The sequence below is a fragment of the Ambystoma mexicanum genome, chromosome 11, assembly GCF_040938575.1.
Source record: "Ambystoma mexicanum isolate Mex_15411 chromosome 11, UKY_AmexF1_1, whole genome shotgun sequence".
Classification (NCBI taxonomy): domain Eukaryota; kingdom Metazoa; phylum Chordata; class Amphibia; order Caudata; family Ambystomatidae; genus Ambystoma; species Ambystoma mexicanum.
Window position 1 is genome coordinate 1,029,747,611 of NC_090934.1, and position 25,237 is coordinate 1,029,772,847.

The 25,237-nt window shown below is 46.1% G+C and overlaps 1 protein-coding gene across 10 annotated transcripts in view; it reads left to right on the forward strand.

Moving 5' to 3' along the window:
- The window catches only part of AKAP13 (A-kinase anchoring protein 13), a 1,883,770-nt gene that overhangs the window by 1,079,822 nt on the left and 778,711 nt on the right, over positions 1 to 25,237 (forward strand). For all 10 annotated transcript variants that reach the window (XM_069624282.1, XM_069624281.1, XM_069624277.1 and 7 more), the window contains one exon: positions 14,909 to 14,990. In XM_069624282.1, coding sequence (XP_069480383.1) covers positions 14,909 to 14,990 — 82 coding nt within the window. The remainder of the gene's footprint in view (positions 1 to 14,908; positions 14,991 to 25,237) is intronic.

Below are 25,237 nucleotides of genomic sequence, written 5' to 3' on the forward strand. Positions count from 1 at the left end.
GACCTGAAAACGCTGGTCGGTTGAACGCCCTCGGGGACCGCAATCCAGGTCACTAGAGAGACTAGAGAGGGTTAGTATCATAGGGTGCGTGGGTGCACCAGTTGTGTGCAGCCAATGTAAAAGCTTGATGGTAGCTGCGTCCTAGCATTAGGTGTGGTGGTGGAGATATCAGTTGAATGTGTGCAGTCTGGTTGGTGGACACCCAGACTGGATTCTTGCTGCGTTAGGCCTGTAGGACACTTATGTGAGCAGCTAGGCTGGTTTGTCGTGGGATATAGCTGCGTTTTACTACTGTCCATCAAGCTCCCTATCTCAACCACCCAAACAATCACCATGCACCTTATCTATAGGCCACCTGGATCTGTTTCTACATTCACAGAAGACATTACCACCCTTCTCTTCACCAACACCAAACCCAGCTCACAAATCATTCTATTGGGCGGCCTCCATCTCGGTTCCAAGATACTAAGGATCCCAAAGCTCCAGACATCGCCAATACCATAACAGAACTTCACCCACCACATCCAGAAACCTACCCATATCAAAGGCAGCTTGATAGGCTCGTAGACCTGAATTGCAGCATCAATATCTTAGCCAATACCCCCTGTGCCTGTTCAGTTCATCATCATCTGATCACATTTAGCATCAAATCTGAGAATCAAGGCTCTAAGCAGAACATCGCCCCACCTATCCGCACTAGAAATAAAAGGGACATAACCAGTGAGAAACTGCTTCCACTGATATTACCCATCCTAAATAATACCATCGAGCCACATTCCGACCCTACAGCGCTAGTTGATATCTACAATCAAACTATCTTTAAGGCGGGGGGCGCTGTTGCGCACGACTAAGATGGCCGCCTAATCCAGGAGCTCCGGCTCGTATGAATCCTTGTTACCAATATCCTCCTTCAGGGCCGCTTATGGAGTGAGGAAAAGGCAGCGCTAGGTGGTGCCGGATAACAGGCACAGGCTGTGCAAATCTGAGGCTGCTGCGACAGAACATACCGAGCAAAGCTGCCCAGAAGATCCTGCGGGCTGCGGCTTTGTGGCGAGCCGCCTGTGAGCTCCGGAGGATTCCCCTCTGAGTCGCTGGGGGAGGGGCTGCGACACGCTGTGAGCCGCGGCTTGCCCGATTCCTGCGGAGGGGGCTGGGCGCTCCCGCCCTCGACCTGCTGGCGTGCTTGAGCCCCGTGAGACCTCGGTGAGCGGTGGAGACACAAGACAGTTTGCCCTGTGTGTGGAGGCACTTTCAGGTGCAGCGTGCCTGCGGCGGTCCCGTCCGCGGTTGGTTGGAGTAGAGGCGGGACCCCAGCCCGCGAGCGGCGGCCGACGCACGCTGCGACCCCTAGCCTTGCCGTGCGTTTTGGCTACTGGCGGCTACGCGGAGCACAGGTGAGCACACGGATGGTGATGCGTGCGGTGGGGGAGACATGAACAGGAGTTGCCCGCACTAGGGAGGACCTCGGTTGGCGCCATATCTGTTGGCCAATTCAACCACGGTAACTGGGTGAGGCGACTGAGGGCACTGTGCAAGAGTGGTAATCCCACACTAATACCCCCAGGACACAGGTGCGGTACAGGCGGATTCCCAACACAGGAGACTTGCCGGCTAGTGCCACGGCCCTTAACTATTTTTAGCGCGTTTTAGTGGCGCAATCTGCCGGTGACTACACGCGGCAACGTGTTCCTGGAACACGAAGTGGAGGGTTCCCCCTGGACAGATGGCGGGACCCCGGGCTACTGCACGAACCCGTGTGGACGCCCGGCAGTGTGAGCTGTGACCCCTCTCCTGTCACACCATTGGGGGCCGTGCGAGCCGGAGCCGCGCAAGACCCCAGATAGCCAGAATCCAACGTCTGATACTGCCGTGACCTCCGAAAATACCGCTGAAAGTGTACATCTACACAACCCCTGTGCTCACACCACGTATGGCCTGATCCAGACGCTCTCAGGCGCTCCTGGAGTCTGCTTTACACTCCTCTGCTGGGCCATAGAAACATTTGCCAGTGGGACCCTTTCACGTTACTAGCCCTGCATAAAGGAACCCTGAAGTCTGCTACAAGTTTGTGGTGATACGTGGGAGGACACAGGCCACTCGTCTCGCCGCATGGGCCGCCGCGAGCAGAGGGGAGTGCGCTCCAAAACAACGGGCCCAATGGACTCCTACACCAGTACCCAGCCTAGCGGATCTGCAACACCTCCGCCGAAGCTGACGGATAGCCAATCTGGGCTACCGATGGATGAGAGAGAAGACAGATTGATGTCAATGGTTCAAAATGGCTTCCTGGCAGTTAACACTAAATTAGACGATATTGGGGCACCAATTAGCTCCCTGAAGGCGAGGGTGGACAAAGAAAGTGCACGCATTACTGAGGCCGAAAATAGTATTGGCACTAATGAAGATTCAATAATACAGCAGGGCCGCGACATCGCTCAACTAAAGGGTGACCTCCGGAAGACCCTTGATAAATGTGAGGACCTCGAATCTCGTTCCAGAAGGAACAACATCTGTCTGGTTGGGGTGGCTGAATCATTTGGTAAAGGGTCCATGGAACGTCAAGTGGAAGCCCTCCTAAGAGACCTCCTTGGTCCAGACTCCTTTTCGGACCATTTCCTTGTGGAACGTGCTCACCGCACGTCGGCACCTCCGCCTAAACATGGAGCGCCACCTCGCACGATAATAGCCCGCCTCATCAATTATAGAGATAGAGACGCTATCCTGCGGATGTCTAGGGAAAAGGGGACTTTATTACACGAAAATAACAGGATACACATATATCCGGATTTTTCTAATAATGTACAGACACTGAGAAGATCCTACGAACCTGTTAAACAATTGAGGCTCCGTCAAGTTCCCTACTCGCTTGTCTTCCCGGCAAAGATGAGGATACTACATGGAGGTCGGGCCCATTTCTTTGAGACTCCTGCTGAAGCTATGTCGTATGTTGAAGCCTCTATCCCTTTGCCGGCCCGTGATCGGGCCATAAATCGGAATCTACCGCCTGAGGCCGCAAAAGAGCCTGATGACCCTGCTGGTTGACCACTTTTTGTTCTGGCTGCACTGATGCATCGTTTAAACCATAGGGGGTGAAGGGGCCCTGATTGTCGTTAATTGCTGAAGTAGAGCTGTGTTGGTTTCCAGGATTGGCAGCCATGTGGGTGCAACTTACACCCCAAGGAGTTTTTTCCAGGTTATGACTCAAGGGTTATATCATCGGGTTGGGGTTGATGATGCGGATGGGGGTTGGGGGGAAGAGCGGGTTATGGTTGTGCCTGGCGTCATACCGGGCCTTTTGGGGGAGCTATTACTCCAAGTTGTTAAGTTAAAACCAGAGAGCGGTTTTTCAGCAGGTAGTTTGTGCCTCTTGCGACGGAGGCAATGGTACAGACAAAGGCATGCCACACGGTTTGAGTACGACACAGGCTAACAAGGGCCTAAATATAAGGCTACTTTCATGGAATATCAGGGGACTAAATAGCCCGGTTAAGGCAAGGAAGATTGCAGCGTACATTACACGCCAAAAACCCCACATCTTATTTATACAAGAGACACATGCGCTTGGGCAGGTCAACACTAAATTCCTGCCAAAATGGGGACCTCATAGATATTACACAGAATATTCTACACAATCCAGGGAAGTGTTGACGCTCATACATCATAAGCTTTGCTTCAAATATCACTCTAGCAAAATAGACCAACACGGTAGATAGGCCCTGGTGTGGGGGGAAATGGCGGGATCCCCAAAAATACTGGTTAATACATACGGACCCAATATTGACGACCCACAGTTCTATTGTACAATGCTTGATTTGTTGTCCACGTCAGGGGAGGCACAAATAATCTGGGGTGGCGACTTTAACATGATATTAGATCAATCCATGGATCGCTCCTCGAACCCCCTCCAGGGCTGCACTAGCCGTGAAACAGATGGGCATGATAGACATTTGGCGTGCTCTACACCCATGTGAAAATAAATTTACATTTTATTCGACTGTACACGATTCCCACTTGCGTATTGACTATTGGCTCGTTAGTCACTCCCTGGCCGGGGCGGTCTCCAGTTGCGAAATACATCCCCACACCCTTTCAGATCACGCACCAGTAACACTTGATATTAACCTGAGTAATGTCTCCCCACCAGCACGAAGGTGGAGAATGCCCCAGACGATCCTGCGGGACCCTAACATCTGTGAATCCCTACACACGGAGATTTCAGAGTTTTTGGAGGTGAATGAGGGTTCGGTCACCACATATGCCACCCTGTGGGATGCATTCAAGGCCTGGGTCCGGGGAGCTATCCTTGGCAAGTCCACTGGTATGTTGAGATCGGTGAGGAGTGAACTGGACGTTGTCGAAGCCAAAATAAACGTGTTGCAAACCGAATATGGTATCATGCGGGATAGTAGAACCCTGTTACAGATTCACACTACCCTAAAAGAATTTCATGAACTGGCGAATAGAGAAATCTTGTACGTGGCCGCCCCAGCCAAAGCCCGACGGTATGGGGAGAGCATCAAGGCATGGAAATATCTAGCCGATATGCTCAGAGCTGATAGATACCACAACCCGATCCCAAGCATACAGACACCAGCGGGAATAACGGTCAATACTGACCGGGACATTAACTCCGCGTTCACTGAATTCTACTCTACCCTATACTCTAATCATGACAAAAAGAACAGAGAAGACACGTTCCGGTATTTAGATAATCTAGATCTCCCTACACTAACCGCTGAAACCCGTGATGTACTGGACAGACCTGTTTCTGTCGAAGAGATCGCGGAAGCCATCGAGGAATTCTGTGATGAATTGGCCCCGCTACTGTTAAAGGTGTGGGATGAGGCGATAAACCAAGGGATTCTGCCAGAATCGATGCGTGAGGCGATCATTATGGTCCTTTTGAAACCCCGTAGACCCCCACATGATATGGCTTCCTATAGACCTCTCTCCTTGATAAATACCGATACGGAAATTTTCGCTAAAGTGCTGGCCACCAGACTCCGTCCATATATGCCGATCCTAGTCCACCCCGACCAGGCGGGCTTCATACCTGCCCGTTCAACGGCTCTTAACTTGCGGCGGCTGTTTAATGTAATTGCGCAAATAGTCCCAGAGGCTAAGGCTGCCGTGGTAGCGTTGCATGCCGAAAAGGCTTTTGACTCCGTATCCTGGACGTACCTTTTCCTAGTACTAGAGAGATTTGGTTTCGGTCAGTACTTCATCAAAGGTGTACGACTACTATACACACAACCGACTGCCAAGGTATTGACCAACGCCACACTATCCCCTACATTCCATCTCCACAGGGGGACCAGGCAGGGCTGTCCCTTTTCACCAATACTCTTTGCACTTACCATAGAACCTATGGCAGAATTCATACGTCAAAACCATTCACACAGAGGTCTCAGAATGACTGGGCCCCCCCAGATTATTTCGTTATACGCTGATGACACTCTACTTTACGTCCGCAACCCTGGGGAGAACATACAACCCATCATGTCCGATATACAGGAATTCTCAAAATATTCAGGATACAAGATCAACGTCCCAAAGTCCGAAATATTTCCCCTGACCGATGATTCGGGCGACCTGGCTGGGATTGAAGGGTTCAGGCTCGCTCCCAATACGGTTCGTTACTTAGGGATTATGGTCGCTAGAGACAAACAACTGTTGTACACACATAATCACAGGGAACTATTGCAGAACCTTACGACCAAGCTCCAATTATGGGCCAACCTGCCATTGTACCAGTATGGCAGAGTGGCACTACTCAAGATGATCGTTCTCCCTAAACTATTGTATTATTTCAATAACATCCCGATCTGGCCTGTTAGATCCTTTTTCTCAAAGCTTAAATCACTCGCCTCTTCGTTTATTTGGAACGGGAAGACAGCCAGGATGGGGTGGGACAAGATGGTTGAACCCTTTGCACAGGGTGGTATCTCGGCACCAGATTTTGAACTATACTATTTGTGTGCGCAAGCACAATTTGCGAAACATTGGTTTAACGCTGACGACACAGCCCCACATGTATTGATTGAGAAGCACTCTCTCCGTCCCAATGACATTCGTTCAGTCCTCCTTACTCCTAGATACGGTGACACCTGTCCATTTGACCCGGTCTACACGACCACTCATGCTTGGGTTAGATTGTATAAGAAAATAGGTATAGACTCCCCCTACGATCCAGAAGTCCCTCTGTGGAAATTCTCCGGTATTTCCCCCACATTTGATCAGGCCCTCCAGCGTTCCTGGGACCACAGGGGACTGTTTACATTAGGGGATATGTTCCCAGAGGGCAAATTTTGCGACCTTGCGAATTTCAGTGAGGTGGTAGGGGGGGGGGGCAGCTTAAACGCTTCCAATACCATCGAATGAGAGCTGCGTTTTCGGCAAGATGGCCAACATTCCCGTTAGAACCCCAAACACATGAATGCATTAGAGCGATAGTGTCCACGAGTGGCCACGGCAAAGGGGTCTCGATGCTGTATTCCCTGGCGCAGGCCCACTCCCCTTCACGGAACACGATTAAAGAAATTTGGGAGCGGGATGTGGGCACCCAGATAGATGATATCCGCTGGGCCCGTTACTGTCATCTTACCCGATCTGTCTCTATGAACTCTGGGCTCCGTCTGATCCAATTTAAAATCTTGAACCAACTCCATTACTCCCCTGCCAGAGTGGCTAGGTTCGTAGACAATTGCACGGGTGCCTGCCCCAAATGTGATGCTCCGGGGCCTTACCATATGTATTGGTCATGCCCACTGGTTGTGAAATTCTGGGGGGAGGTTGTGGAACTGCCCGAAGACATAACTGCTATCCCGGCGACGCTCGCTCCCCTGAAATACTTGTTTGGTGACATTGGCAAGGTGAAGGAGTCTACAAGACGGTTGTTCAATATTTCATGTGTTGTCGCCAAGCGGTTTATCCTTAAATGCTGGAAGTCTGCAACTGCCCCGACCAGGGCTGATTTTCTAAAAGATTTATGTACAGTGAATGATGTTGAGGAATTATTTGTACTATCGGTCCCGTCCCCATGCCGCCCTAAAGACATTTGGACATTATCACGCCTTTACCTGTGTGATTTGAACTCTGATGCTGATACTACACCCTCATCCTCACCATGATGTTCAGTGACTTGCTCTTTGTTTGCATATGCTAGTACCGCACCCGATGCATATCCCTGCACATGCTGTAAGTGATTCAACTGCGGTATGATGTTTATTTGTTCTGTTGCGCTGTAAACCTGCTCTCTTAATAAAAATGTTTAAAAAAAAAAAAAAAAACTATCCTTAAGGCCATCAATACTATTGCCCCACTGAAACAACAGAAATCCAAACCACGCACACACCTGAACTCTTGGTTTACGCCACACCTTAGAATATTACGTAAGGAAAAAAGAAAGGCAGAGGCCCTCTGGAAAAGCCTTCCCTCAGCATCTAATAAGAATAGACTCAATTTGGCATCCCTTAACTACAAAGAGGCAATCCTACAAGCCAAAAAATACACCTATAACAACCAAATCTCTCAAGCGAAATCGAGTACTAAAGAACTCTTTAAGATACTCAAAGAACTAGAATCTCCTGCAGCTCCCCCCGACATTTGCTTTAGATAGCACATGGTGCTCGAACATCCAAAAAGCACTACTAGATAAAATGACCTTGCTCCAAAATAAAATCAATTCCAAAAAAAGCATTATAGCACATGATGCACATCATAGCATACCAGTCAGCTCTTCAGACTCCCCTCAACACGCCCATAAGCTATTTAATTTTTCTCACCTCTCTCCACCAAAGATGTAGAAAACATAATCCTCAAACTAAAACCATCAAATTGTCAGCGAGACACTTGTCCAGCCCCCATCATTAAGGAGACTACTAAAGAACTAGCACCATTCATCACTGCCCTTATAAATGCCTCACTCAACACCGACATTGTGGCCTAACAACCTTAAAGATGCCTGGGTTCTCCCATTACTCAAAAAGCCTTCATTAGATCCGAGCACCCCCTCCAACTATAGGCCCATCACCACCGTCCCCTTTCTGCTCAAAATCCTGGCAGCGCAGCTTACCTACAGATCCAGGATCATCTCGAATCCAACAACCTCCTTGGCCTCTGACAATCATGCTTCAGACCTATGCTTGTAACGAAATGGCCTTGGATCGATTTGAAAACTCTATTTTAGACCTAAAAGATAATGGCAAGTTGTCCCTCCTCCTATTGCTCGACTTATCGGCTGCATTTGATTTCATCGATCACCAAATACTATGTAACCATCTTAAGTTTGCAGCTCACTTCTCCTACAAATCCACCACCTGGATTAGATCCTTCCTGGAGAGAGGACAGATCAGTAGATCTACTGACCGACAGTAGTTCAGTTAATGGAAGATACTGACTTGGTATTGGTCTGAGACCTAGGGAGCTTCTGGAGATTAAGACGGCACCCCCGCCTTTAGATTGGTTGGAATTTATGTCGCATCTAGTGATAGTGTAGTCGTTGGGGATGGCGAGAGAGAGGGATGGTCTAGCTGCTGCATTTAGCCATGTCTCAGTAATAGTTAAGAAATCAAGGTCTTGAATTGTGATGTAATCTGCAATATCCAGGGCGTGTGCTGGGAGTGACCTGGCATAAATTAGAGCGCCCTTATTGTTGGTAATTTTGACAAGGATGTGTTTGTCGGTCGTGATGGTGAGATCCTTAGTCAACGTACACATTGATATGTTGGTTTCTCCTATGCTCTGTACACAGCCAGGATGGTTGGCAGACAAACGAGCTAGCATTGTCTTACATTAAGCCTCACTAATAATCAAAAGCTCCCGGAAGTTGTTTAACATCTGATTGAGTACAAAGTAACCAGCAGAATATAAGGAGATGTGTATGAGAATCTATAAGTTGCTATTATAAGGATAAGAATGGAAGTAGCAGCGGACATACACACAAACAAAAATATTTATAAGGAGAATAACATTGGCGGCGTCTCAGTGCGTGCTTCGGTGTTGTGCCACTGTCCTCGCAGGAAGACATAATTGTAAAAAACCAAAAGAATCTGTTGACCTTGAAATGTTAACCCTATGAGTACAACAAGGGGAAATTTGCCCCAACATCAAGAAAGATTCCAATCAGGAATGTAATTTGTACTTTTTTGACATAAAAATTTGACACAGACCTTGATGTAATTATGCATCCACAAGGGACAACAACATTATGTGTAATAACAAAATGAAAAGTATGCGCAGAATGGGATATTGATAACCTGAAGAAGTAGGACCATCCACAGAGTAATTAAAAATCATAACATTGTAGACCCAAAAGAGCACAAGGGATGAACCCCATAACTGGAAATCATCAGGTCGGGGTATACATAGTAACATTGCAGATTAATTCAAGAATGACTGACCCAAAAAATGGCCGCCAAGTAAGACAACAGTCCCCCGTTTTCCATCACGTGCAGTACCTTGCATGAATATGTAGAAAGACTAGCGTTTTCGACATATAACCAATGAGAAAGTGGCAGAGTCTTAAAACATGTAGAACAATATTAACAACACAATAGGGTAGGCAAAGTGAAACAGTGGAGAGTAAAAAAGTCAAGCCTATATCCCGAAGAGACATGACTGATCCAAAAATGGCCCCCTAGCGCGAAATGCATCTCCACAGACAAAGGAGTAAGTCCCCTTTTTCATCTCTTTCGCACACTCACTTGCTGGAAAATAAACGTGGCCAGAAGAGGCGGGTGGACAGGACAGACGAAAGACATCTTGTTGCAAGCTGTGCCGAATTTCAGGACGTTAAGAAACCTGCTGCAGTGTCATTCTGACTTTTCCTTGATCTGGGCGGTGTGCTAGACCCAATTTTGAGACTATGGGAGGGGTTCAACCGCATCAAGACGCTGCGGTCCCTGCAGGATGCAGGACAGTACGTGACTGAAAGGGAGAAGAAGATGGGTTTTAAAATACCTAGAACCACATTTTACAAACTAAAGGACAAATGCAGATACTGTGTAAGATGTTCTGTATGCAATATAAAATTAAAATAGAAATAGACAATGTAAAAATGTGCCTTATAGGTGTGGACACACTACGGGAACAAAATATCCTAGTGACAGACTGCAAACACACATTCACCAGACCAGCGGTCAGTTATATTGTATACAATGATACCAAGAAGGTGTAAAAAGGAGACTATTGCTGTGAATATATATATAAGAAATTTGGGAGCACACAACTCCTGATTTGATCTAAGTGATTTATCACAGGAAGAAATGGCTGTATATCAATATGGCAAAGAAGTGAGAAACAGCAAAATTTCCTTCCCAGTAAGTCTACTGCAATAAGGTCAGTAGAGACGCCATTTAGCATATGTAAAGTAAAAAGTGTTTATTAACACTGGAATGGGTCCTAAACCTATGGTGTTAGGGTTTATTTTTTAGAAAATTCTCGTTGAATTTGGGTTAGAAGATTAAGGATTGAAAATAACTTTTTTTGTCCTGATGAAGGCCTCATTGCAGATACATCGGGGAGACCATTTTTGATAGTGTCATCCTATGAGAAGGCCGAAACGCAGAGTGTAGACATAATATCACTCGCACATCCTTTAACAACAAGATATAGGTATAATGTATACCAAAAATCTCTCAGAGATTGAGAGGGGCAGACAATGACACAACCGACAGTAAAAAAAGGTTGATGAGCAAAAGAAAGTTGATATGGGATGAATGACTACACACAAAGATACTGTCACATATGCTGTGCGAATAATTAATAATTGTAGTGTTGTTCGTCTATGCTGTTTTCTCTGAAAGCAAAATGTTTGTGGATTAATTGAACATCTTTGATAATTATATTTGGTTGACAGAACGAGGTTTGGTACAAGGAAAAAGAAGGTACCATATCCTAACCTGTGATTGATATAAGTAGTAGTTTATGTTGTATGATGCACTTTATAATGCAATGCATTAATTTTTTATATAATTTTGTAAACAAAAAACACCCTCCACATAAGAAGTGTCTGTGTAATGAAATAAAAACCAACGTGTTGTATGTAAAAAACACAAAGAGAAAATGGGATCATTCACATGGTGTGAACATTTTTGTCAGCATGTTTAAGTTAATATCAGTCTAGAACCCTTAGAAACAGGAGAAGGGGGTAGTCTGAGATTTGATTGTGTTATATATTGTTGCCCCGTTATATCACAGACCCCCCCAACAACAAACAATTGGGTGTTTTGACCTTTTTGTACGCATGTATGGACACAGCAAGCATGAACATATTGTATATACTAGCATATGTTTTGGGTAAAGACGTAATGAAAATGCAGTTGTGCTCTAGCACCTTGAAACTTCTCATGTGCTAGATGGAATTGCCAGTAACTATCTCAAACCCAAATAACCAGACAGACTCAAAGAATATTGCAACATACTACTTCATTATCAGCATAAATTAAAGTAGGGCAATCTGTAGTCCACACACTCAAACCTGTCTATACAGAGGTTATACACCACACTGTTTGTCAGCTATGACATCCTACCTGTCGAACTGTAAAACCTATTGAAGGGAGGGATTGGTTAAGGGAACATATACCTATAGTATGTATAAATATTAATAACATCATTGGCTGCCCTATATCTTTTAGGCACGCCTCAAACTACCTCTAAATACTGATTATGGTGGAAACCTGCCAGCGGGTTGGTCTTTGCAACATTTTATAGCATGTTGCTACATAGACCCTCTGATTGGTTGGCATGCTTTCCCAACCTTGTACCTTCGGCTCGTTAGATGCACATAAACAAACAAACATTGACAAAATGGACCCCACGTACCAAGAGTAACATCAGACTACTCCCCACTTTCACAATTAGTACACCCAAGGCTTCTCCTTTGTAGTTTACTTTGCTGCCTGTTCTCTATTCTGAACTTTTAAGGGAGTGTAGGTACACCATTATCTTTGTCTACTGCTTAATTAAAAACCCTTCTTTTGTACTTCTGAGTCACGTGTGAGGAGACCACGAATGTGTCAGTTTCAACCGTCTATTTACTGCTATTTGATTCAATTATACTGGATGTCAATACTCCTCTCGGCCTCTAGAGACTTGCTCACTCCACATTGTATAGGTGTTTCACATCTTTTCATTGTCCAATACTTGGCTCTTGCAGATGTTTTCCTCTTTGCTTAATCTAAGAAAAATATGTCTTATGTACATGGCTTATCCTTTTGACTCCCCTTGTGTAGCATCCTTGATCCCAGGCCAATAGACTCCTCCTTTTTTCCTCAGACAAAGCAGTTTTTCCAGCATCTTCTGACTCTGCAGCCCTGGTCTGTGTCAGATGTAGCTTGATTGGTTTTAATACGAGTTTGGCGTCCATCTTTCCATCATGGCTGTTCTAGCCACGTTATGTTTTCCTCTTCAGCAAGATCATATGTCTCGTCTACCTTGCTTTTCTGCGTATATACACATATTATTAGTCAGCAGGTTACTTAATCTTCTGTGCATATATGATTTCTTCGTATTTGATTACATGTTTTTCTTGTTACTTCAGTTACATCTTTATTAAGTATTTGCATATTGTTTCATTATGTCTCAGTATCTTTCTTTCATGACGTCTCTGCCCTCGTCAGATTTCACTTATAGCTCTATGATGTCAAATGGTGTGTGCTGACATCCTTCCACCCTTTTAGTTTGAGGGTACATTCGGTATGGTTGTCTGAATGCATATCGTCTCTCATACACTCGATATGGTATTGGGATGACACCTGGCGTCCCACATAAGGCTCTTCTCCTGCTGTTTAAGTATGACAGAGGTGAGGAGGCAGGAGCTAGGGGTGATGCATCTACCTGCTCGTCTACACATTGGGAAATAGTCCTGGGCATCATTGGTAACTTGCATCTTTTGGTTTTTTCATGTGCTACCAAGCAAAATTGATTGCAAACTGTGTGGCTATTTATCATAGAAAGTGCTGTAAAATGCACCATTTGAACCCACTAATTTAAAACATTTCTCGGGACAACAACCCCCCCCCCCCCCCCCGATTTCCCCACATAACCCCCCCCCCGTCACCCCCCCCCTGACCTGACCTGGTTTGGGTCAGACTCCTTTGCTGCACTCGGTCGCTCACAGATATTAGGCACAAACATTTATGCCCCACCGTTTCAAAAATTCAGCAGCCACCACTGGACATGTGGTCCATTTGCCCTATCATTGAGATTTCTGTGCTTACTCTTTCTTGGTCTTGTCACTCGCTGCACCTTCCAGAAGGGAACTTTGGTGCACAGTGTCTTTCCAGCCTCCTGCATTACTCGTCTGCCTCTTGCGCTCAGCATTTCTAAACCGCACCCCCTGCAATCTGGGTGTTGTGCTCGCCTTTTTCTCCTTGCTACACACTGGTTCTGTGTCTGACATCCGTTGCGTCTCCCCTTCTCTGTCGGACAGTCTAGTCTTTCCATGGTGTTCCAGCACTTTCTGGCATTGCATCTCCGTCAGTACGTCTCCCTGACACTTTTTCAGTCCCTTTTCAGATGCACAGTACTGCGGTTGGCATCACCTGTCCGGGAAAAGGAAAATTGGATGTGACACGTTTTTCTGTTCCCTAGAGTTCCCTTTTAACGCATGCTACCCAGTACCTTAGATACCATGTGTCCTTTTCAATCTCTTGTTAGTTTCCATCATATGCCAGAAATATCCTCAAATGCCCCCATAATGCCTCCTAATTCCTGTTAATGCCTTGTACTCCAGTCATCATATGTAAGGTACTCCTGGCTCAACTCTTGGTCTGCCTTTGCTGCTTCTTCAAGCCTTGCCTTTTGCCGCCTGGACTGCTTGGAACACATTCTTCTGGTGTGACGAGCGTCCATGCCCCCTCAAGACATTAGGTAGCTGCTGAGGGGCCAGGGGTGGTACAAGCTATGAGAACGGTACCTGAATATCTGGGCCACCCCCTGAAGACTAATTAGACAGCATGCAAAGTGAAACCTGTACATTAACGAATGCAAACTCCAGATTTCCTTCATTGGCGGGCATTTTGGTGATGATGCAGGCGTTCTCGCAACGCCAAATCAGATTATTGGCATGCTTTCCAGGTTGGAATAGCCCCTGGTGGATGGCACAGTTCAACGTTCACAGAGCACTGTTTTCAGGATTCTTTTTCGGCACACATTCGTCCAACCCTTCTCCAGCCTTTTTAATGCATTGTAATTTGATCTGGCAGGAAGCAGTGAACACCTGGCCAATGAATGTGTGGAGCATACTTGAACACAGATTGGCCAACACCCAATGTGTACCCTTATTGGCTTTTATATCCGGACCTTTGTGTTTGGGTAGTAGCACCACTCCCTTACACGCCACTGTCAGAATGCCCCCCAGTGAGCGATTCTGCTATGTGGTGCCACATGGGGTTTCCAGCAATGCCTACTGAATGCATTTTACATTTGGAAGAACTAAAAGTATGTTCCATTGGAAATTTCTATATGAAATGATTTAATCGCACATGCTCATAATGCCATGTTAAAAGAACTGCACACAGTTTCTCTAATGCACAATGCCTTTGCTGGCAAGCAATATGAATAGCATTTATATTTACAGAAGTAGTGTTTGAGCCTGAATAATTTAATTCGATGTGATTGTACTTGTAAGTAATTGTTGATTCACGTGATAATTTAAGATTTTAGTTCATTTGCCGTCAAGGCATTACACTATGACTCCACTAAAGATCGCTATGCACAGGGCATAGGTTTGATACTGTGTGCTCCAGCAAAATAGTCCACAAAATGCATGTTAAAACCTCAGACTCAAAACTCTCAATTTTGATGCATTGTCTACTTAACTATTCCAAAACGTTACAAAATAATTGTTGATGAGTGACCCAATCAAATGCAAGTACTTGAGACTATTTTCCCGTTTTTCCCCTAGATCAACCGCGAGAGCTGGTGCTCCATAGAGCCGTGTCCAATACCACAGTTGGGGGAGACCAAGCAGACCAATGACTCCACAGGTAAGAAGCATGGGCACGCAGTTTACGCCTTACTTTCTCCAAAAGCCCAGAGGACCATGCATGTTCTAGTAGATTCATGTTTCCTTTACAGAGGATATTAAACTGTTGGTATAATAGTCAATTTCCAGAGGATTTTCTTATGAGGTGAAGAAGCCAGTTTCTAGTTATTTAACAGCATGTCCCCTCCTCAATGCCTTCCTGATTCAGCAGTGTTTCTTTGCCTTCTGTATACATTCTCTATAAACATGGATTTTTGCAGTATCCATATTCTGTGACGGTTGAACTATAGTTTAATAGAAACGTGTGCACAATCCTTAATCTCATATTTTATTGCATTTAAATATCAGCATGGTGGTAGTGCGAATTCCAAGCAAAACAAATGACCTTGTTATGTTTGTAAGACCAGTATTAAGCCGTACTTTGCCAATTTATTTTACCTACTCAGACGAATCTTTGGCTGTCGTCCCTTCTTCCATTGAGGGAGCCCTTTCCCATGTGTCCAGGGAGGTGAAGCCGCTACCTGATAGTCCCCGTGTGGGTGGTACTCAGCGGGACGATCACATGGGTGAGAGATCCCGTTGTTGGATTAGGGATGACCATCAGGAGAGAACATGGTATCCTCACGCATAACTTACCCTAAAACCCTTTCCTAATTGGCTCATGACTTGTCATAGTAGCATATCCCAAGTGAGAATATCTGGGACGAGGAAGAGGCCACAGGGGTTGATGATCACTCGACAGAACTAACACACACACACTGTAGTCAGACACTCCTATTGGCCAGCTTTCCTTTAAAGCAAAGGAGGGAAGAGAACGATGGCGTCTTCAACTTCAGTGCAGCATGGACCGAGAACACGAGACCTGAGCAGATCCGGAGAGCAGAATGGCAGATGGTGTCCTGGAGGGAAACACGCTCACAGGAGAATCACAATGCAAAAGGCTAGACGAGGTACCCATCTGTAACAGAACCTGCTGGCATGCCATAAACCTGCTGGGAATCTGCAGAGAAGGGACATGGTAGACCAGAGAAAGTCCCGGGAAGCCAAGAACACCACAAAGCTCCTGGGAGACCCACAAAACAGCCAGCCGAGACCCTACAGGTACCAGGGTGGCTAATCACAGGGCCGGGGTGACCCAGAGAGTACAAGGGGCTAGAAGCGAAGCAGAAAGGCACTATTCAGACCAACAGGACATTGTGCATAATCAAGTGTAGGGGGCCTGGGAATGAAATAGAAGTGGCAGACAGACCATGGCAGGAGAGTAGACCAACGCTGTGGAACTAGAAATGGATATGGAGAACATTGTGAACAATCAAGTGAAGGTGGTCTGGGAAACAGGTTGGGGAAGTACACTCTGAGTTGTGAGCAAGGGGAATACAGACCTTATGTGAAGAAGGGACGTCTAGTGTGACGTCCACTGTACACATGATCCCTCGCACATCGAGGTCCCTCAGATTGTTTTTTTCCACCATGCTAGACAGACGCGTATAGCGGTGTTCCTTTCGGCAAATTAGCCATTGACTTTGTTAATTAAGATAGTTTCTCTTTCTATCCTTTCTTCGACTTCGTAATATCACGCCGAAGAATCAGAAAGAAGACTACTGTAGAAGACCATCGCGACGGACTGTACGGCCTTGGAAGGCCGCCCCGGGCCTCAGCGCCCAAACAGTAGGGAGAGAGGGGGAGGCCATTTGTAGAACATATTCTCCCTTTCCTACACTTTATTCACCCAGCTGCCATCACCTTTACCCAGTATTATGGAGAACACCCCATTTAAGTTTTGCCCTAAGTGCAATCGTAAGTTCCCCTGGGTAGACAAACCTCTCGTTTGCAGCTTGTGTCTCCCGAGAGATCACGTTGAGACGTCTTGTCGAGCCTGTAGGCTTTTCAAGCCGAAGACGTTGAAGGACCATTCCAGTAAGTGCTGGGCCCACCACGCCAGGCAACTCCAGGCCATGGGGGTGGAGGGAGCCTTTAGCGATGGCAGCGACACCGCACTTTCGGACTGCGAGGGCACCGGAGTAGCTGTAGCTACCCAAGCCCCCGACCCCGTAGGACAAGCCGGCGGCCATGTTGTGCAGACTGCACCCGATGGTTGGAGCGCTCTAAGTACACACACACCACAAAACACACAACCCCCAGTCGACACTCGACAGATTAGTCGAGTACTCGACAACGCTCGGCACCCTGTGAAAGGTCCACTGAATCCCGGTCCTCTGGGCAATCTCGTTCCATATCGCCGCATGACAAGACAAAGACGTCGAAAGACAGTAAAAAATCGAAAGACTGAAAGAGTGCCTCGCGAAAAACATCATCCGAGGGTCATTCTCCCGCAGACGAGACCTTGGCACCCACACCTGAAATTCGATGTTCTTCAACAAGCAAGACGTCAGACCCCAAAAAGTCAGTCTCACTCTCCTCTGGGACCCGGGGGGTGGGAGGGACACCATAAGACACACGCTAAAACCCTCCCATACAGAAGACGTTCTATCCAAAGGGAGACCTAAAGACTCTAGGCCTAAGCCTATCCCACCCACTAATGAAGACATGAGTCTTCTGTCAGGTTTCCTTCTCTTATTCAAGTTTCCTTTTTATTATTTATCCTTTTCAGATTAGCTTTGTGTGGGTGGGAAGTTTTCCATTATAGTTGGTTAGGCCTTAACTTGTTGATTCAGAATCCTGGTTCTGACCCAAGGTAAGATGGAGCCTCACAGTGACAACTCTGATTGGCTAAAAGACAATGCTGAACAACAATGAACATTCTAAACTGTCACTCTGTGCCTTTCATCATCAAAACCCCATCTGAGAGGACGTGTTCAGTGGCTGCTCCTGGTGGATTTTATCCTTCAGATCTCAGCAGTTGAGCGGCTACTTTCTTGGGGGTTTCAGGAGAAGTCTTCAGCTGGCAGGAATTCGTTTTTGAAGATAGGAAAAGCAGGAAATCTTTGTGAATTCGCTCAGGAGATAAGTGACTTTATTTTTACTGTAAATCTGTTCATCTTAATAACATTCTCCTTGAAAATTCGTTAAAAGTAGTGTTTCTACTAAAACTATTGAACTACCGGAGTGCGCTTGTGTTTCCAGTGCGATGTTCCTTAGCGCGAGATTTTGACTGTCGCGTGCGAATCCAAGTGAGCGCGTGCTTTCTAGCGTGTGTATTCCGAGCGCGAGTAGAGGTTGGTCTCGTGCAATTTTAAACGCGCGTGTGTTTTATTGCGCGGGTGATTCTTTGCGCGAGCAACTATACGCTGCGTGAGAACTACAAAGCGCGTGTGAAATACAAAGCGCGTGTGAAATACAAAGCGCGTGTGATTTTTAGCGCGGGAGTACAAAGCGCGTGTGAAATACAAAGCGTGTGTGATTTTTAGCGCGGGTGTACAAAGCGCGACAATCTGTTCGTCGCGTGCCATGTGAGTGCGCGTGTGTTTTTTCCATCGCTAGTGATTTTGCGCGTGAGAATCACTTCGTCGCGTTTGAACTCAATAGCGCGGGTGTTTTTATTTCGCGTGTCTCGCAGGAGAACATTATTGCGCGTGTGGACTATTGCGCGTGTGGACTATTGCGCGTGTGGACTATTGCGCGTGTGGATTATTTCGCGTGTGGATTTTTAGCACGTGTGGATTATTTTGATCGCGCGTCTTCATCTGTTTGCGCGTGTTCTTCAACCAGGAAGATTTCTATGTGAAGTTCATCGATAATTTAAATGGAAATAACCTGCGTGTGCATTTAGCACGTGTTTCCTCTTTCTTCAAGGATTCAAAGACTCAAGAGAATTATAAATAGTTTGAAAAGTTTTGAAATGACAAGAAAGAACATTTTAAAGACAATCTAATTGAACTACCAGTGCATGTTGGAAAAAAGACAAAGAACTAAGACTTCCAGTTTTGCCTAATGTAAGAAGTTGCTGGGAATTTCTAGTATCGCAAGTAAGAGAGATTTTCAGCTTCTTATCCGCTTCTCTAAGAAATTTCAAGAGAAGAACCAGGTAGGATTCTCAATTATTAGTTAAGGATTAATGTCTTCCCATTCATAAGGTTAAGTAAGTGAATTAAGGAAGTGTATATGTTATTCTTTATCCTCTGCAGGTTCAGCACTGATTAGCCTTGACGCAGTCTGCCTGGTGTTGTTTTGTTGTCCCATTCCCCCTTTCCCTTTGGGGTGTAGTTTACAGAGCTGTATTGAAAACTAGTTCTGGGAAATACATCTCAGGGGGATTGTCGGGGGTTCAGCAGCTTCCGCGGATACAGGACCTCTCAGCTTGACATCTTCCCGACTCTGAGCCCGAAGTTGTAATTCCAAGCTCGAAAGATTGGTCCGCAGAGGACATCGACAGGCTTATGCGTAGGATGTCCTTTATTTGGAATTTCTTTGAAAAGAATCCTACCCAGCTTCTAAGCCGTCAGACCACCTCAGCCCCTTCAAGCTCCCGACCCCCTGTCTCTCAACCCCCTTCTAAGAGGGTTCATACTGATGTCCCAAATCAGGGCAGAGTTGTAGATCTGTATGACCCTGAAGTCCATCCAGAAGAACAACAGGAGGATCTTGAGTTTATTGATGCATCTGATCCTCAACTTATAGATGAGGACTTGGACAAATTCTATGATGGAGACGATGAAGACCCAGACCAGGAGGCAAACATGTACTCCTTGGATTCACCCATTAATCAGAATCCTCCAGTAGTAGACTCCCCTGTAGACAACCAACCCCTACACAAGGAAGTTCTAACTAAAGCGGCAGAACACTTCCGCATAGATACCCAAGAGGTGGTAGAAGACAGAGACTTCGCTGAGCAATTGTTGGGAGATAAAAAAAACAGTAGGTCAATTTATTCCAATACTAAAGTCTGTACAACGCAGAATCCAAACTTCTTTGGAGGCACCCAACCTCACACAGGCCGTTAACCTGCACGTGGAAACATTTTCAGACCCACATGTTCCGACCCCCTTTGCATAAGAGGCCAGTTAAAACCGGACTCCTCGTGGTTACCACCACATGGAAAAGAGCAGGCACTCCCCTTGCTTCCTCCGAGGCTCCTCTGGTCAAGGAGAGCAAACAGTTTTATGCAATGGGCAGGAAAGTACCCTCTTTTGCAGCCTACCAGACTCGCATCACAAATAATGCTACACTTCTGGCAAGATACAACTACCACAAGTGGGATGAAGTTTCCGCATTACTTTCTTCCGCACCTGAGCCACTCAAGTCCCAATTAGCCCAGGTGGCAGCACATGTTAGAGCGGTGTCTATCTGTCTCCTAATGTCAAACTTTGATGCAGCAGACAATGCAGGTAGAACCATCACAGAGGGCACTATCGTTAAAAGACAGGCATGGCTTTGCCACTCAGGCTTCAGGCCAGAAACACAGACCACCTTAATTAATATGCCTGTGAAAAAAGATGTGCTGTTTGGAAAGGCGGTAGAAGACGCACTAAAACTGCTTAAGACGAATACGAAACCCTTAAGTCTTTGGGTCAGCTCACGAACAAACCCACGGGGCACAGGGGCAATGGCAATTTTCGGTGCTTTTGGGGACAACATTCTCAGAGGGGATCTGGATACAACCAGGGTCAGGGTTCCTATGGCAACAACCAAGGATAATCCTTTTAAGGCTATCCACGAGGACAAAGAAGAGGTTGTGGTACTCGGGGCAGAGGCCAAGCTCGAGGTGGCACGCCACCTCAGAGTAAGTGACATTCCGCTTAAAGTACCCTCCCATGCATCTCCAGTAGGAGGACAAATTCCCGACTTCACCCACGCATGGGAGGTTATTACCTCAGACAGATGGGTGCTGTCAACGGTAGCAGGGGGGCTACTGTGTAGAACTTCTTCAAAGAGCTCGCGATCACCCCCCCGAGACAAAAGGTACACTCAGAAGAACATCAACGGATTCTTCTAGAGGAAATTACAGCGCTTCTATTAAAGGACGCCATAGAAGTGGTCTCGGCCAACCAGGTAAACAGGGGTATATATTCAACATACTTCCTTGTGCCCAAAAAAGATCTAACAATGCACTCTGTATTAGATTTGAGGTATATCAAGCCACAAAAGTTCCGCATGACCACGCTACAAGAAGTAATCCTGCTTCTAAAAAAGGGGGATTACATGGCAACAACACTGGATATGAAAGATGCCTATTTTCATATTCCATGTTTCTAGCGCACAGAAGGTTCTTGCTTTTCAAGATAGCGAACCAGCACTACCAATTCAAGGTGCTGCCTTTCGGAATAGCCTCAGCTCCAAGGGTATTCTCCAAGATACTGGCGGTGGTGGCAGCGCACCTACGCAGGGAGGCAATCCCAGTGTACCCTTACTTGGACGACTGGCTCATAACAGGGGAAACACCTCTGATTTCCAGACAAACCATTCAGGCAACAATCAACCTCCTCTTTCACTTGGGCTTCTTGATCAACAAGAAGAAAATCAAGCCTGGTGCCCAGCACCTCCAAACAGTTCTTAGGAGCTTTCTAAACACAGAGGAAGGGTTAGTCTAGAGTAAAGAACCTGTTACTGCAAATACCACACTATCAGGCCGGCCGCCAGATAAGGGTACGAAAAGCAATGCGTTTAATAGACATGATGACATCTTGCATTTACCTGGTTCCCCACACACGCCTGCGCATGTGTCCCATGCAGGAGTGGTTGGTGAAACAATGGTCTCAGGCAAGCGGTCAGTGGGATGATCTAGTGGTTGTTTCGCCAACACTAGTACAAAACCTTTGCTGGTGGACGAGAGAGAATCTGACAAAGATGAAACCCTTCTATGATCCACAGATACAAGCAGTGGTCACAACAGATGCCTCACTAGCGGGGTGGGGGGTGCACTACCTTCACCACACAGCTCAGGGTCTGTGGTCTCACTCTACTGTTCAGAACCATATCAACGTGCTGGAACTTCTAGCAGTGTTCAAAGCCCTCCAATCATTCGAACCCCATTTAACAAGTCTGTCGGTGCAGATCCTAAGAGACAGCACCACAGCAATGTTTTATATCAACAATCAAGGGGGGGGACACGTTCTCCAAATCTATCCAGACATGCACAGAAAATCTGGAGATGGGCACTCAGACGGAAGATGTTCCTGGTTCCTTAACATGTTGCAGGGGAACTCAACGCTCTAGCAGACTCACTGAGCAGAGACCCCCTGCCAGAAGAACACGAGTGGCATCTACACGAAAAGGTCATAGAACACCTCTTTTCCCTGTGGGGGTTTCCAACTATAGACCTATTCGCCACAAGCGAAAATCGTCAATGCCCAGACTTCGCATCCAGGTTCCCCCAGCCAAGCTCCAAGGGGAACGCCCTTTGGATGAATTGGTCAGGAATGTTTGCCTACGCATTTCCACCAACCCCTCTAATGAGGAAAGTGGTGAACAAGATCCACAGGAACCAATGACGCTCATCCTAGTTGCTCCTATGTGGGTGAAACGACCATGGTATCCACACCCACGCAAACTAGCGGTGTGCGACCCCATCAAACTCCCGTGCCGGTACAACCTACTCTCCCAACACGAGGGGCTAACAGTGCATCCTCAGCCCAACTCAATGAACTTAGCAGCATGGCTCCTGAAGTCACAGAGTTCGGACATCTCATTTTACCCCAGAGATGTATGGATATCTTGAAAGAATCAAGAAAACCTAACACATGGCACTGTTACTATGACAAATAGAAACAATTCGTTATTTGGTGCCAGAATAAGCAAATCAACCCAGTTGATTGTACTCCTTCTAATGTCATCACCTATATGCTCCACCTATTGGATGCAGGATTAGTGTTTAACTCACTTAAAGTGCACCTGCTAGCGTTATCAGCCTACACCACTTCCCATAACAAAGTGTCATGGTGGAAAGTGCCAGTTGTCAAAGCATTTGTGGAAGGGGTAAAGAGACTCCACCCTTTAATTTCTAACCCACCACCAGGCTGGGACCTTAATGTGGTACTTGCTAAGTTCATGCCCCCCCCCTTTGAGCCCATGCACAAATCTAGTCTCAAACATTTGACTTCTAATACTGCCTTCTTAGTAGCCATCACTTCCATAAGAAGGGTCAGTGAAATCAAAGCTCTGTCAGTGCAGGATCCTTTCTTTACTATACATAAGGACAAACTGGTTTTACGAACTCACCGTAGGTTTTCACCTAAGTTCATTTCAAAATTCCATGTTAATCAGTCCATTGAGCTACCAGCTTTCTTCCAAGAACCCAAACGCTCCGCTGAGGTAAAACTCCACACACTAGATGTTAGAAGGGCGGTCCTCTACTACGTAGACAAGACCAGACCGCTAAGAAAAACAGATCAGCTGATTGTCTCCATAGCGCCAGGCAAAGAAGGCGATCACGTCTCTAAGAACGCCATCTCAAGGTGGATAGTCGGATGTATCCAACTGTGCTATTCCCTTTCAAATAAGACACTGCCTTTTACGCCCAGGGCCCACTCCACAAGAGGTACTGGAGCCACACTGGCTTTCATTGCAAATGTTCCTTTAGACAGTATTTGCAAAGCAGCTACATGGAGCTCTATACATACTTTCACTCAGCACTACTGCATTGACCCCCATTCCAAGACAGATACACAAGTGGGACAAGCGGTTCTAAGACACTTATTCGCTCATGAACCTTCTCACGTCCCACCTCCTCCTTCCACTGCTCGCTAATCTATGCACAGCATGTGATCTAAGCAGATTCCACAAGCCTCAGAAGGGATACATTACTCACCGTAATCATATTTCTGATGCTTGTATCTGCTTAGATTCACATGCAACCCACCCTTCCTCTCCTCGGAGAGAAGGCGCATGGATGCTTATGAGCTTGTCTGAGTATCTGCTTGGATATAACTGTACTCACGCTGCACCTCATGTCAGAAGAAATAACCATCTGAGGGACCTCGACGCGGGAGGGATCATGGGTACAGTGGACGTCACACTAGGGATAGTATTACTGGCACGCCCTGTCGACGTCCCTTTTCGAGTTTCAAAAATGACAACTGTAATACTCTGCAGCTTCTACTAGATGTCGGGCTATGCACCGCATGTGAATCTAAGCAGATACAAGCATCAGAAATACGATTACGGTGAGTAATGTATCCCATATGGCCTTTGAGAAATAAATCACCTCAACTTGCTGATCTTATAGGGGTAGTTCGGCCAGCAATGTTATTGGCCCAATCGGTTGTGCGTGTATTTCCGAACATACATGATTTGTTCTTAAAAAAATATTCCAATGCAACTTCCTTGAGTTTTTTGCACTTCAACACATCAAAAAAGGACAGTTTGGGTACCACATCTTGTGCTAATCTTATCCGTTGATCTGTCACCCTAAGTTCAAGTGCCCTTGCGGCACTGATTCCGATCACCCGCCCTTAACGCTGACATCACTAGACGCTCACGATGAGCTCTACCTATTGTAATGATGTTAGTGGGCAGCGTAGTCATCACCAATGTCCTAATGTTATCCAATGCAGAACCAGGAACATAAACACATGCACCCACAACAAACGCAAACCTTTTGTTTCTTTTCACAGAAATGGAGAAAACCACAATAGTCGGGAGAGTAGCAAATACTTTTCATTTTGACATAGCGCTGAAAAGAGTTAATTAAGTCCATGAAAACATGGCTAACTTTTTCCAATAGAGGTTATAGCTAGCGAACATCGCATGGTTCTCATTATTTGTTGTCAGGTTGAGTCTTGATTGAAGATTCACAGGAGCTGCTGAACCCTGACAGACCCTCAAAGGCATGGAGCACCCAACCACTTCATGAACAGTTGAGCACACAAAACCTCCAGGGGAAAGGGCAAGTGGATAAAATAACAAAGTAAGACTTCAGCTCCCTCTGGATAATCTGTAGCAGGAAAGGAAAAAAGAATAACAAAAGTTAACTTCATTACTTGCTTAATATGCCTTTTACTCTTCTCCTGATTAGTAAAGGAATGTATGCCTGTAATTCCTCTGCTCATCACCCAGAGGAAGAGAATATGTTCTTCTTAACACTGGATCATGAAGATTTCTCCAATATTGCATATGCATCTTGTTCTGAAGTTCATTAAGTCAAACTACAGTGCATTGTTGCAAAGGTCCTTGCCATTTAGTTGCCCTACAATGAATTGAACTTTTCCCTTAGTGAGATACTACAGCTAATGTGTTCAATCACAACTTGCTTTAAAAACTTCCCCTTGCAATGCTTGACTTGATTAACAACTTTGACAAATAAACTGGATCATATAGGGTAAAGTTGAGGGGAAGTCGCTGCTCAATACGGCA